The sequence below is a fragment of the Nematolebias whitei genome, chromosome 7 (assembly GCF_014905685.2).
Source record: "Nematolebias whitei isolate Nwh7 chromosome 7, NemWhi1, whole genome shotgun sequence".
Classification (NCBI taxonomy): Eukaryota; Metazoa; Chordata; class Actinopteri; order Cyprinodontiformes; family Rivulidae; genus Nematolebias; species Nematolebias whitei.
In genome coordinates this window covers 14,751,668-14,767,191 of record NC_056504.1, presented here as the reverse complement: position 1 = coordinate 14,767,191, position 15,524 = coordinate 14,751,668, and the positions used below count along the sequence as shown (strand labels likewise).

Below are 15,524 nucleotides of genomic sequence, written 5' to 3'. Positions count from 1 at the left end.
GAATAGAATAGAATAGAATAGAATAGAATAGAATAGAATAGAATAGAAACGTGTTGTATCAAATAAATGAAATAGTCTAATGGTAACTGTGGTTGTTCTGCTCTTTTTTGAACTGACACATGATTATCATGTTTGCATACTTTAGTTGAAGACGAGGTCACAGTTTGTGCTGCTTTTGTGTCTGAAAGTGAAGAGTTTGTTGCTTTAAACTGAACGTACTGTCATAATATCTAAAACACAAATAAAGATATTGAAATGGCAATTAAGTTAAATTATTTTTTGACGTTTAAACTCTTTCCTCTTTTTTCTAAAACACAATTTTGTCCAAATTTTGTTCTGATTCACTGTTGTTAAAAGCTCACTGTTCCTGACCGAGCCAAATGTTTTATCTGTTTCTGCTTGTTCAAAGCTGCAGGAGTGAAACATAAATTGTAATAATTTGAAAGACAAACTCCTTAAAAATGAGAGCACATCCTAAAATTATATTATTAAATACTCCATGCCTGCTGTTACTCAAGTCTGTGGACTTGTGTGTAACTTTTCACACACATAATGCTCCTCTTAGATTTAACTCTACCCTGACTTAAAGGAAATGTTTTCAACTTTTTTTAAAGTATGTTTTTTTCACAGCTACTACTACAGGTGTTGTCACTTGCAGCATTGTGACTTTTTTAATAAATAAACTGAATCTGCTGCAGACCTTTGCTATAACAACCTCTTACCGGTAGAGGGCAGTATTACACAGAGTCTGCCTCCTTGCTTTTCTTTAAACCAGCAGAAGATATTCTAACCATTTCAGTCATTCATATGTGTTTTTGCAGCACCTTGATTGTTTTTGTGCTAACAGCTACATTTAATTAATTCAAACTACTTTAGTATTTTATGAAATTTTTAATGAAAACTCTGTGAACATGAGAGCTGAGTCTTGGTCTCTGACTTCTCTCCTCGTCTAATCTCAAATCAATTTTTCTATCCCGCACTATCATTCAATTACATTCAAAAACTTAAAAACTTTTTTTTAGGAAAAAAAAATAATTAAGATGTTTTACAATCTTTAGGGTCCTTTAAAACATGGGCCAAAGAAAGTTGTTCGTCAAAGACCAGTTAATTTTTCTGTTTCTCTCTCAAACTGATCAGCTGATCCACAGGACCACAGACAACTGATTACACTTTAAAACGTTTGTTTAAAGTCAGCTTATTAAAGTGTTGACCCCATCCTTCTTAAGTAGGTTAAATTTTTATTGTGATTGATCTTTTCTTCTGAGTGAAATGTTAAAATGAGCCTTGTGTAGCCTTTAGGATCCTCCCACAGCTGGAAAGAGATGTCTGGGCCTTCTGCTCAAGCTGCTGCCCCCACAACCCAACTCCAGAACAAGATGAAGATAATGGATGGATGAACCAAAAGACTGAATAGTTTTTAACTGTTCTGGGGTTTATGTTAGATTTTGTTACAGTAGAGTAAAAATAATGTGAAATAAACTTCAGCACAATTTACACTGCAGCCATCCATATGTGTTATGATAGAAAACTCTTTGACGCATTTCAAGTTGATTTCAACATGACACTTTATTTAGTATGAATGCAGACTCTCAGACATACAGCAGATAGCAGGCCTGGTCATTTCACAAGCCTGATCATAAAGACAAAAGAAAAGGAGAACAGCTGCATTTAAATAAAATTTAAAAAGTCAAATTAAATGTTAACACATCACACCGCTGAATAACATTTTTTTCAAGACATATTGGCAAACCCCACACTGATGATAGAGCTACAGTAGATGGCTACAAAATGTTATAGGCTCATAAATATAGTTCGAATACATTTTCTTTAGAGCTAAAGTCAAAGCATTTATTTTGAATATACAGAGTACATAATATGAAAAATACCTTTGTGTCCCCCAGTGCACAGCAGTTTGGTCTTTGATTTCAGATTTTAATGAGCTGGAAGAAGCTCCATGAAGCTGAAATGATGTGAACACATCGGACAAAGGAACAGAAAACAGCGCTACACTTTGAAAATTACCATTATTATTTTTTTTTTTTAATGAAGTATGACACTTATAAATAGTATTATTTCCAAAATGAAAAGAATTCAATACATGAAAAAAAGAAAACATTAAAATGTGAATTTGAGTTGCATTCAACGACTGTTTTCAGTTATTACTTCTGGGTTGTTGTTTTTTTTGTTTTTGTAAGAGCTACTAAGACTGATTACAAAAATGGTACAAAGATGCATTATAATGTGAAAAATTGTCAAGGTAATTTTAGCAACAAATGAATTAAAATCATCACCTATACAAAAACCAGCCAGCAATACATTTTTGACAAATCTCCTGGTATAAGACCTGCTCACACCATCATTCAGTTCTGTTCACACCATCAACCAGCAGTGCTCACTAGGGGGTGGAAGGCGTGTTATTCAGATTAAATACAGTAATATGGGGTTAGTTTTAAGATTACATTGCTACCATGAAAACAAAATGTTAGTGTTAAACTCATCAGTACAATGGTCACTATATACAAACTACCACTTAAATGGATCTTCAGTAGACGTTGATCAAATTCATTCAATAAAGTTCACCTCATCAGAAACCCTGTTTAAACCTTAATACTGTCTCATTTGCATTGGTGACTATTTTAAAGGGAATTAAGGCTTTAGATATTCATAAAGTGCTCTGTATGAGTCAAAACCTTCTTAACTAAACGCAGTTTGAAGTTCTGCCATACAGCAGGTTACACCATGATCTAAAGGCTTTCCTTACTGAAGAGAAATGATCTGTTGATGCCACACAGATAACAAATTGTGTTTATTATATCACAATATGACATTAATTAATCTGTTACCCTAAGTGTAAGTTGTTTCAGTTCTTACGCTAAGCTAATAAATTGTTTTTATTGGAGCTGAAGACTTTTGAAGGTTATCAAAGCCTTACTTGTATTAGACAGAAGTCTTTGTGAACTCAGTTTGTAGAAACAGGGATGAATTCTCAAACAGGAGTCAGGATAACGGCTGGTGAGACTGAATTCTCACTCGTTTTTGCAGATTTTAACATTTTGGAATGGAAACTTGACATTTTTCTATACGCTATATTAGCTCATTTTAAATCCCGGTACTTTTTAATAAGACTTGTTGTGTTATTTGTCGCTGTTTCTCAACCAAGCATCTGTACTGCTTCACAAAAATGTCTTTAAGTTACCCTCCTGCTGTGCTTGGGTCAAAATGACCTTTGAAGCCTTAGTTTTAAAACTGAGGACTCAAGGGCCATTTTGACCCAAGGACAGCAGGAGAGTTAAACAATTCACTTCTTAATTTTGCCACTTTGTACTTTTGCAGGATTAGTCACCGTGCATTTATACCATCGTGGGTACAAAAAGAAGTGATCTGCCATGTGTCTCTTTCGACCTGCCTTGGTCTTCTTTATCCATCCATCCATCCATTATCTTTACCCGCTTATTCCATTTTGGGTCACGGGGGTCGCTGGTGCCCATGTCCAGCAATCACTGAGCGAGAGGCGGGGTACACCCTGGACAGGTCGCAAGTCCATCACAGGGACACATAGAGACAAACGAGACAAACAACCATTCACTCTCCCACTTACACCTAGGGACAATTTAGAGTTACCAATCAGCCTAACATGCATGTTTTTGGTCTGTGGGAGGAAACCGGAGTACCCGGAGAAAACCCACGCATGCACGGAGAGAACATGCAAACTCCACCCAGAAAGGCCCCTGGACCGGGGTTTGAACCAAGGACCTGCTCGCTGAGAGGCAGCAGCTCTACCAGTTGCGCCACCGTGCTGCCTGGTCTTCTTTATGTCCATCCTTAATACAGGTGATTTCTTGGAGTATTACTACTGATACCATCTGCAGTTTAAGGGTAGGTTGGTGACTGGCAAATCTAACCCTGTCTAATAACCCCCCATTTTAACCTCTGACCCCATCACTAACCATAAATTAATCCCTAAAGAGAGTATTGCATACAGTATATTATATGCTCATCGACAAACTATTATACAGCAATCTGTAGCAATGGCCCGGACAAGCAAAGACCTTGTATAACATTTGAACTTGATTTGTGACATTGACCTTGAAGCTTGGATGATGAAAAGTGTACATGATATTTCATCTAGTGATGGTGCATAAAAGTGTATGAGGTGTCATTAAATTATCTTGAGCGGATCAGAAGTTATGGGTGGGACAAGAGAAAGATTAAGGATGGACGGACAAAGAACATACCATAATCTGTCTGCCTTACGACAAGTGTATGATCAAAAAAGGACAGAAATACAGAGGTACACAAGCACATGGGTACAAAGTGACACTTGCTGAGTATAAAACGGAATCGGAGTACAAAATGGCAACTGCTAAGTACAAGTGAGGGTATGAATTTACCAGCCGCCTACAAAATTACAGGTTTTGAGGCTACAAGTTTTATTTGTGCGCTTGATCGGGTGGAACTTCATTCCACTTGTTTGTTTCCAGCTGAAATCTACAAAAAGAAAAAAGTTTCTATTCTGAGTAGCCTGTATCAGAATTTAACCCAATTTCTACAAACTCTGTTTGCTAAGATTGTATTTACCATACTACAGACAAGCTTCTGACTACTTTGCAGAATCCCACTTTAAAAAATCTAAACTCTCCTTTTAATGTTTGCACTTGGCAGTTTTCTACCACAGATTTAGCTTAAATAATAAAACGTTGAGGCACTCCCACCTGCATACAGTAATGCTACATTCCATGGCACATTTTATTAGTTTCATTTCAGCATATGTTAAAAAAAAACAAGGCTGTAAAATAAATGATAGTTGAGCAATGGCACTTTGTTTATGAACATTCAGTGGCATGTAGGACTTATACAAATGAAAAATGATAATGATTCTGTCAAACAGGTGAAGACCAATAAATCACCCCTTTATATAACTTTTCTCTATATATCAGAAGGTACAAAATAGAAATTTAAAGTTGTATATATTCTGTAAAAAATTATATGTTGGGAAACTTTTCAGGGCAATTATGAAGGATCTTACTGCTTATGTTGGACCAAAAGTGTTTATATACATATAACCATAGATTGTGATTATACTGGTTTTAGATGCTCCACAAGTCAGCGCCAGTGCACATCCATGTGGGAACACTGGTTTGAAAGTTCACACTGATGGAGTCAGATCTAACACAGGGAACCATCCGAGGGTTTTTCTGTACAGCTACATTTGACTGAGGTTGTCAGGTTTTGCTGAGCTGTTGAGGTCACATTTTATCACCTTGCACTTTGAATCAAGTCCACATGATGCTACAGTGTTTCGACTCATTCATCGCAGTGTGTGGTTGTACGTGTGAGTACATTCTGCTGCTTCAGACCAGTGTGCCTGGGTCTGCACTGGTTTCGTTGGGAGTCACCTCTTGCTTCTGTGGATCTGGAGCCTCCTGATAAAGTGAAAACTCCATCGACCTGTTGGGAGGTGAAAAAAGAAAATAATTCAATACAGTTGTTCAAACCAAAAAACACACAGTTGAAACAAAAACTGTTTTTCCTGAAGCTCCCTTCACATGAACAATCACTCCGCACCCTGAGCCCCATCCTGGCACAACTCTCTCGGACAGTGCAGCTACCGTATTTTTCACCCTTTAAGTCTGTTTCTTGCATAATTTGCATGCCCTGCGACTTATACACTGAAGCAACTTATTTATGTATTTTTCCCCATATTTATAAACCAATTGTTGGCTGAGATATGACCGTTTTCATTCATTCTGACTGAAAATATTGAACACTGCCATTTTCAGTAGCTAGATGGCAGTCGAGTATTATGGCATGCCGTTGTATCATGTAACAGGTAAAAGTGGCTATTAATGACACAATCGACTTGCCATACATGGTCATCATCATCGTCGTCTGCCTGGAGCAACCGTCAAATCAGCTTCATTTCGCTGCTCCGCCCCGGAAAAATGCAGCTGATTGGACCACTGAAGTGCATTTATTAAGTAAAAGTTCAACTGAGACACACCTTTACTACAAAGTCGAGCAAACAAATAATTGTTTTTAGGTGGTTATCTTGTTAAATTTCAAATAAAAGCACAGCGAGTCATCCCTTTGCACGTTCATGTTTCCGCTTATCGGCTTTTGAAAATGCAGCTGATTTGACCATCAAAATGCATTTATCAAGTAAAAGATGGTCAGTAGCTCAGGAGCACCACAGGGGACTGTACTCTCACCATTCCTTTTCACTCTGTACACCTCAGATTTCCAGTACAAAACAGACTCCTGTCATCTGCAGAAATATTCAGATGACTCTGCAGTAGTCGGGTGTATCAGAGATGGACAAGAAGCTGAGCAGGGAACTGGTGGATCGCTTTGTGGCATGGTGTGGAAACAATCATCTCATCTTGAATGTGAACAAAACAAAGGAGATGATTGTAGATTTCAGGAGAAACAGGAACAGATCCAACCCTATTTCCATCATGGGAGAAGAAGTGGAGGTTGTGGAGAAGTATAAATATTTTGGGGTTCACCTGGACAACAGACTGGACTGGAAATGCAACAGTGAAGCGTCTACAAGAAGGGACAGAGTAGACTGTACTTCTTGAGGAAGCTGAAGTCCTTCAGTGTTTGCAGCAAGATGCTGCATATCTTCTATAAGTCTGTGGTAGAGAGAGCTATCTCTTCTGCCATCATCTGCTGGGAGAGCAGCACCAGAGCAAGTGACTTAAAAAGATCAACAAGCTCATAAAGAAGGCTGGCTCAGTTCTGGGGACTCCTCTAGAACCTTTGGAGATGATTGTACAAAGAAGGATTCTTCATAAAATGAAGAACAATATAGACAACCCTCAGCATCCTCTTCATCAGATTGTCATACAACAACAAAGTGTCTTCAGTCAGAAGCTTCTTCAAATCCGTTGTAGGACAGACCACTACAAGAGATCCTTCCTGCCCACAGCCATCAGCATCTATAACAACTCATTAATGAAACCAGGATGATGAGTTACCACAACATATAATTTCCCTCTGAGATTAATAAAGTATTTTTGAATTTGAACAAGCAAAAATTAGACTGAGACACATCTTTATTATAAAGTTGAGCAAACAAATAATTGTTTTTAAGTGTTAATCTTGTTAAATTCTTGTTAAAGTCCTCCTGTGCATGCCCTCGCAGCTGACATTTGGCAGCCAATCGATTTTTGGCACAACGCCGGCCCACATTTCCAGGTTGTCAGCGGTGATGCATAATAAATATGACTTATATGGTGAAGCGATGTATTTTTGGATTTTTCCACTTTATTAGACATATTTGGACTGGGCAATGCAACGGGTATGGCAGAAAATGCGATATATGCTAGAAGCCCGTGCCACACTAGCATCAAGCTATTGCCACAATATTGCATTTGTGCTAGGTTGTTTCTATAGCCCTGTTATGCTCTGCAGAAATATCTTGTATAAACATATACAGTATATCAGAGGTTTATGGGCCTCCATCCTCAGTTTCAGTTGCACTGTGGCAGAGAAACACTATTCACCAGCATGAGAGGACACAGGTGAAGGAGTTTTCTGTGCAGAGACTCGACCACATCCACACCTCTTCCTTCTTTGTCAAACCTGGTCATGTTGAGAACCGGAGCTTGTTACTTTGCTTCTGAAAGACGAATGGAGGACAGCTGAGAATGACGCCTTATTTATTGGCAAGTGGAGAGCAACTCCACTTGGTTGCAACAACTTGGTTGCTGGAGTCATGTGGTGAGAGTTAGGTGAAATCCTAACTGGCAGCGAATGTTGCAATCATTTATTTGTGGTGCTGCAAGCACACTGAGGACAAGATGGGTCTATAGTCTAAGCATGAGACCACCATAGCCAGTCCTGCATCAAATTCTCTATGCCTGTTCACACAGGACCAACATCATAAATACATTGCCACCATGCTCTACTCAGGACCTTGATACACTGCCAGCACAATGATAAATCTCACTCTGAAGGTTTTGTGCATGCTCCAAACCACTGTGGTCTTATCATGCTTTTTGTGTGGAATAAGGAGCCAAATGACTTTTATTACATCATGCATGAAGACCTCACCAAGACTCTGCAAAAACCAGCCATGTTCTGACTGACTTTTTTATGTCATAGAAGGTTTATTATCCATTTTAATTAATTCATTTATGTTTCTTTGATAATGGCGCAGTTTGGTACAGCTTTTGCCTCTCAGTGAGAAGGTTGTCGGATTAAATCTTGGCTAGGGGTCTTTCAGGGTGGAGTTTGCCTGTTCTCGCTGTGCATGCATGCGTTTTCTCCGGGTATGATGGTTTCCTCCCACAGATCAAAAACATGCATGTTAGACTGATTGGTAACTCTAAATTGTCCCTAGGTGTGAGTGAGAAAGTGAATGGTTGTTTGTCTCATTTGTCTCTGTGTCCCTGTGATGGACTGGAGACCTGTCCAGGGTGTCCCCCGCCTCTTGCATAGTGACTGCTGGATATGGGCACCAGTGACCCCCGTAACCCAAAAAAAGAAGAAGTGGGTAAAGATAATGTATGGATGGATAGATGGATGTTTCTTTTAGTCTTGTGGGCAGTTGCATTCAGTTTATAGAAGTCTCCTGACAGTGGACTTTTGAACAGGATACAATTGACAGCCTGGATGTTGGCAGTCTGTGATAAGAAGATGCTGACCATGCAAAATAAGAACAATAAAAAATAGCTGCAGTTGTAAAGAAGGATGATAGATGGATTTGTACAGTGAGCTTATTCCCAGGTGGAAGCTTTATTGTAAGACACTAACAAATATCAGTTGTACAAGCAAAAAAACGAAAATAAAATCTGGGAATGTATCTAAACACAGCCCTAAACAAACAAGAAAACATTGTTTTTTAGACAAATTGTTAAAAAATCTTTTCTTCAAAAAAACACCTGTGTTCCAGAAGCAATATGTGAGGAAAACAAATATTTACAAATGATCAAAACCTAAGTAACTGATCCTGCTAATTAACATAACCTGCAGTTATTTAATCAGGTGTTTAAAGTTTCTGACAGCCATTGTCTTCCTTTTGTACGACAAAGGAAATGACAGCAGGAAGAGCTCACTCACTGTAGTTTATAGAAGATACTGTACAAACATTTCCACAGACCAAAAGGTATGCCTAAAACATTGCACAGTAACATAATTACCATATTTTTTGCCGTATAAGTTGTACCTTTTGCATAAATTTGCAAGTCCTGCGCCTTATACAGCAAAGCAACTAATATATGTTTATTCCCTGCCATATTTATAAACCAATTTTTGGCTGAGATCTGACGATTGCATTCATTCTGACATGGAAAATATTGAACACTACCATTTTCAACCACTAAAGGGCACTTGACTAATATAGCAAGCCAAGTGTCTCATTAATAGGTAAAAGTGGCTATTAATGAGGCACTTGGCTTGCCATACCAAGCCACCTTCGTCTCGCTCCAGAACTCCTGGATTAATCATCAAATCAGCTGCATTTTGCCACACCGCCCAGGCGAAATGCAGCTGATTTGACCATTAAAGTGCATTTATTAAGGAAAAGTTCAACTGAGACACCCCATTGGCTATAATTTCGAGCAAACCAATAATTGTTTTTAAGTGTTAATCTTGTTAAATTCTTGTTAAAGTCCTCTTGTGCATGCTCCCATGGCCACTATATGGCAGCCAATCAATTTTTGGCACAACACCGGCCTACATTTCCGGGTGGTCAGCGATGACGCATAATAGATGCGACTTATACAGCAGAGCGACTTATTTATGTTTATTTTCCACTTTATTAGATATATTTGGACTGATGCAACTTATACGGCGGTACAACGTGTACGGCGGCAAGTACGGTACCTACTCGGACAGTGCAAGAGCTTTAAGCGATTTTCACCTAAAACTGAATGTTGTTTATGATAATCCAGTTTGTATTCTTTACTGAAACTTAAGTTTACATACATGCATGTGAATTCTAGCTCATGTTAACGATGACACTATCCAAATAGATATACAGGTATACTGACCGTCCATGTAGTGGGTGTCCATGGAAGCTGGCTGACTGGGGCATCTGGGGCCTCTGGGGGTTGGCTGGTTCACCTTGAAGAGACTGGGCTTGGTGCACCAGAGGATGAGGGTGTGAGAGACAAGAGATTCCTGCCTCATGACCCTTTGAGGCAGAGGGAGGATAGCCAAAAGCATTTCTCAGGTACCAGTCCCTCAGTCCCTCCAGAGCCAGAGCTTTATGCAGGTTCCTTGTTGAATCTTCTGGTGTTGGAAGAGAAAACTGGGGGGGTCTACGGCTGAAGGGTGGAACAGACAGCTCAGTTTGATAAGGATGCAGGTTAGGAATGGAGGATGTGTTGGTGCCAGTGGCAGGAAGGGGGGATTCATATGCTGATAGCAGGATGCTATCTTGATGTTGCTGCAAAGGAATAAAAGGTCCACAAGATTTGGTCCTGGTGACTTTCACCCTATGTAGCTCAGCTTGGGACCCTCTGAGGACCATGGGGCTGTAAGGAGTTGCAGAACTGGGAAGATGCACCTGGGAATGAGAAAATCCATTTGTATGAGGAGGCACCGCCGCGGTGGAGGAGCGAGGGGAGGACATATCTTGCCAGATTCTGCCTGTGGACTGATACAAGTGGTGTTGCACCTGCATCCTCTGCTGTTTACCCCAGATATAGTCCATCAAAATGTCATTGTAACCTTCGTTGGTCCCTCTGCCCCCCATTGACAGACGCATTTTAACCTGCTTCATAGAATTGTCCACTTGTTTTTCTGGGCTGCCCAGTTGAATGTGCCGCAGTTTACCATCAGTCAGTGTCTCTGAGCTCTTGTAGGGCCCTCCCCTCTGAGGCATGCCATTTCTGGGTTCAGGATCATCTGGGAGGCTAGATCTATCCAGGAGGGCCTCAGAGCTGTTGCTGCGCCTTGCTCGGGAGCTGTAGGGGCAACTTCGTCGATCAGAAGAGGAGCCCTCCGGAGCCAGTGGAATCATATATGGGACATCCATGTTGCCTGACCACTGTTTCAACCCATTACCATTTGATGCATCTGACCTGTGGAGCAATAAATCACAGCAGCAACTCTTTTTAAGAAAGGTTTTTTTTTTTCATTTACCCTTTATTTAAACATGTAGTCTCATTGAGCCACGAGTACTCATTTTCAAGAGAGACCTGTTTAGGGAGCAGATGGGGGGTTAAGGGCCTTGCTCATGGGCCCAGAGTGGGGCGAATGAGGGTGGGGGTAAGTGTGGGTGCTTCACCTACTCCACCCACATTTTTGATGTTGTCGGTATCGGGGCGTGAACCGGCAATCTTCTGATCACAGGCCCACCTCTCTAACATCTGCGCCACCACTCCCCTACAGACACTAAATATAGAATAAAGTGAATAAAGTTCGGTCAAAACGGTAACAATACATTTTACAGAAAACATTTGTTTTAGCTCTGAATTCCAAACAGGACTCCTGCTGGCAGCAACATTTGACACTAATTGGTCCAATTTCATAACGTTGGGTGTGTGTAAATTTAACTCAGTGAGCCATTATAAATGGCAGTTACCACAGCTGGAACAAGCTGTGGTTGTGCTGCATGAATGATCCAGATGAAAGCAGATTACCTGATGTGAACACTGATTGGAGCTGTTCGGGCCAACATCGGAGTGGCTGGAACACTTCTACCTTCAACGTTAGAAGCACTTCTTGGTAAAGAGTGAGTTGGGCTGAAAAGGCAACAAAAGATATGTACAGCTTATTTCATCAAGATGAATTTTGTATGCACAAACAGGAGACACAGTTTGCTCACAGACTGGCCAAACAGAGCTCCAGGATCAGTACCTAACGGAGCTTGTGGCTGAGTTACGGCGTGTCCTCATCTCATAATAAATCTCAACTGGAGAGAGCTTCCTGCTGATTCTGTGGTCAGGACTGCCCACGGTGAGCCGGGGCTGGGACAGAGAGCGCTGATCAGCCCCGACGCTCGGTGAAGAGTCTTTCAGGAAAAAAATCACGAGCAAATCAACTCAAATTGTAGTCCACTTTCACATGACTGTCAGATATTTATACTAATTATTTTTGATCTCTTTTGTGTTTTCTCACAACAAATAACAATCTGTGTTCCTCATTTCACTTTCTGGAAAACGCAACAGGTATCAGAGTATGGAAGCACTTGTGTTTTTCCTAAACTTAGAAAATACTAAAATCCACTTCCAGATTTTTAAAAACTGAAATAGCTTGTAAACACACAATTTATGACCTGCTGACTCACCGTTGTCGTGTGATGTTGAATCTGACATGGAGCTGGTACTTTCTGACATCACCGTGTCCTCTAAAAGACAACAAGAAGTTCACATCCAGGACAAGGCTGCACAATTCTGTTATCTGTTATAATTATAGGTGGAAAGATGAGTGTCCTTGTCGGGACATTAACATCTAAGAGTGTGGATGTGGTTTTAGCTGCAGAGTACATGTACCTGTATGACATCCTCGATGGACTGTCCTTTTGCTATTTGTGAGATTTCGGTCCAGTTCAGAGTTTCTGCACAGAGCCCCGGTAAAGATTGCTTTCATCTGCTTTTTTTGGGCAGAGTCATCCTGCAGCCAAGACACAGTACACACACAGACAGCTGATGTGTAAATACAAGTAATATTCATATTTGTCATGTATCATATGTGTTATGTTCACTCACCTCTGCCTTGGTGCTGCGCACCAGGCCAGCTCTGCGCTGCACCGCTGGGGGTTTGTCTCCAAGCTCCAGAGGGAAAGCACGTGGCAACTTCCCAGTCAGCTCCTGTAGGGGACATTTAATAAGGTCTGCGAAGTCCAGTGTGTTATGTAAAATGACACCACTTAACAGATTAATGTAAATCTTAATGTAGTCCTTTCTTAAATGGACCTTTGCACAAAAACATGATGAAAGAAAACATCCTGAACAATGTAACGGCACCAGAGTGTATTTTACTACTAAACGGATGAACCGTATTTTTTGCCGTACACATCGCACCGCCTTATAAATCGCACCAGTCTAAGTATGTCTAAGAAAGTGGAAAAATACATAAATACGTTGCTTCGCCATATAAGTCGCATCAATTATGCGTCACCACTGATGCATCGCGTTTGTTAACCATCTAACCTGATAACACGGAAACATGGGTTGGTGTTGTGCCAAAAATTGATTGGCTGCCAAATGGTGGCGCGAGAGTGTGCACGGGAGGACTTTAACAAGAATTAAACAAGAAGAACAATTAAAAACAATTATTTGTTTGCTCGAAATCATACTAAAGGTGTGTCTCAGCTGAACTTTTCCTTAATATATGCACTTCCAATAGTCAAATCAGCTGCATTTTCAAAAGCCAATTTGCGGCCACGGGAGCGTGCATGGAGGACTCGCTGTGCATTTCTTAGAAATATAACAAGATAGCCACCTAAAAACAATTGTTTGTTTGTTCGAAAGTATAGCAAAGATGTGTCTCAGTCTAACTTTTCCTTAATAAATGCATTTTGATGGTCAAATCAGCTGTATTTCAAAAGCCAATATGCGGAAGTGGGAGTGTGCAAAGTGAGGAGTCGCTATGCATTTCTTCAAACTTTAACAAGATAAACACCTACAAACAATTATTTATTTGCTCAACATTATAGTAAAGGTGCGTCTCAGTTGAACTTTTACTTAATAAATGTACTTCAATGGTCAAATCAGCTGTATTTTGCCGGGGCGGCGCAGCAAAATGAAGCTGATTTGACGGTTGCTCCAAGTGAGCAGAACGAAGGTGGCAGGCTAAGGCAAGCCGACTGTGTCATTAATAGTCACTTTTACCTATTACATGATACAACGGCATGCCATACTACTCGAGAGCCATCTAGTGGCTGAAAATGGTAGTGTTCAATATTTTCAGTCAGAATGAATGAAAAAGGTCATATCTCAGCCAAAATATAGGTTTATAAATATGGAAAAAATACATAAATATGTCGCTTAGGCCTATAAGTCACAGGGCATGCAAATTATGCACAAAAAAAAAAGACTCATAGGCCGAAAAATATGGTAACAACTCTGCAGATGAGCTGCAGTTCAACCTTCTTAGCTGATGTACCCTGCTGGAAGAACAATTTTTTATTCCAAAAATAAGTGTGCAGAGAGGGGGGGGGGAGTCACTATACATCCATGTGAAAATATAAGGGATGCGTTAAACAGCAGTTAAAGAAAAGCTGATGCAGCTGCGGCCTCATTAACATGTGCTGACAGGCTCTCAGGAGCAATTGAGCTAAGATTAATTTGCAGCCCTTTGTAAGTGATGAAACGTTTTCAACAAGTTGCTCACAGCATCTGCGCTCAGGTTCTCATACAGCTAAACTGCCAGTGAACATAAAAAACATTGAAGCTAAAAAAAACAAGTGCCACATCTATTATCTTAACAAGCAGAAAAGATTAAGTTGTTTGTGCAATCAGATTGAAAGATGTGTGAAAAAACTCACAGCTTCCTGTAAACAGACTTGTTTGAGCTCTCCCACTCTTGCGTTGAGCAGCGCCTCCAGGGTCTGCTTTCTCTCTTGCAGAGCTGCGATCTTCTCAGCCTGCAGCTTGCTGTCCTGGCAGCCTTGATCTGTGCAGCACAACACACATCAGACATCTCTGAAGGATAACATGAGCTTTATATTTAAGGGGAAAATATTTAAATGCACATGTAATTTACTTGCTACATAAACTTTAGTACCATGGGTTTCATGCTGTCTTTTGGCTGTTTCTACTGGTTTCGATAAGGTTTTTGTTCACTGATAAGTGTCTGGCAGCTGTGCTGATAGTGTGTGAACTTTTTTTTTTCAGCTGACTGTTCCCTTGAGAAAAACTGTCAGATTAAAGCCTAATTATAGTTTTGTAAAGACACAAGGCCACTGAACGTGTCTTTACACTGTAAGAAGTCTTTGATACTCACCAGGGGTCCCCAAACCCATGGATGTGATCAGATGACCTTTGACCTCCATGTCATGTAAATCTGGGGACTTCACAGCACTCTCAGCCTTGCTGTTACCTTAAAAAGACAAACGGTGGATTATCAGTGGCTCAGATTCTGAAACAAAACTATCAAACCTGGATGTTTCCTTCTCACTGACCTTGCAGCCATCTGTGTTCTGGAGGTATGGATGGAGTGGCATTTTTATTTTTTTTAGTAAATTAGGAGCGGATAAGTCCGGGCGAGTCGTCGTTCACAGGACACGCATGGGGAAACCACAGCACCTCTGCTCAGGAGGCTAAAACTGAAACCTGAGAGAAATTTAAAAAAGGAAATAACCATCAGAAAAGATCTGCGGTGTAACGTTTTTTTTAAAGACAAAATTTTTTTTAAATCACCTAATCAGTTTTATAGAGCATTCAGAAAGTAAGCTTGATTAAAAATGGGTGATAATTAGCACACAGAGACATTCTGAAGCTATCATTCTCAAATTAGGCCTTAAAATAAAAATAGCAACCAATTAATTTGCACAGAGAGGAATAAATGAGACCAGATAAGTAACATTAATAATAAATGGACGAGACAGAGAGATTAACTTCATCCAT

The 15,524-nt window shown here is 40.1% G+C and overlaps 1 protein-coding gene across 1 annotated transcript; it reads right to left on the bottom strand.

Annotated features, from left to right (window-relative positions):
• Nucleotides 1-5,024: 5,024 nt before the first annotated feature.
• On the bottom strand, nucleotides 5,025-15,199 carry ccdc120b (coiled-coil domain containing 120b). The gene is made up of 10 exons (XM_037679287.1): nucleotides 15,080-15,199; nucleotides 14,902-14,997; nucleotides 14,444-14,571; nucleotides 12,663-12,764; nucleotides 12,447-12,567; nucleotides 12,242-12,301; nucleotides 11,812-11,965; nucleotides 11,595-11,696; nucleotides 9,999-11,033; nucleotides 5,025-5,448 (listed from the first exon to the last, which is right to left on the bottom strand). The coding sequence occupies exons 2-10, from the start codon at nucleotides 14,948-14,950 to the stop codon at nucleotides 5,352-5,354; spliced, it is 1,848 nt and encodes a 615-aa protein (XP_037535215.1). The 5' UTR covers nucleotides 14,951-14,997; nucleotides 15,080-15,199; the 3' UTR covers nucleotides 5,025-5,351.
• Between the last annotated feature and the right edge of the window lie 325 nt (nucleotides 15,200-15,524).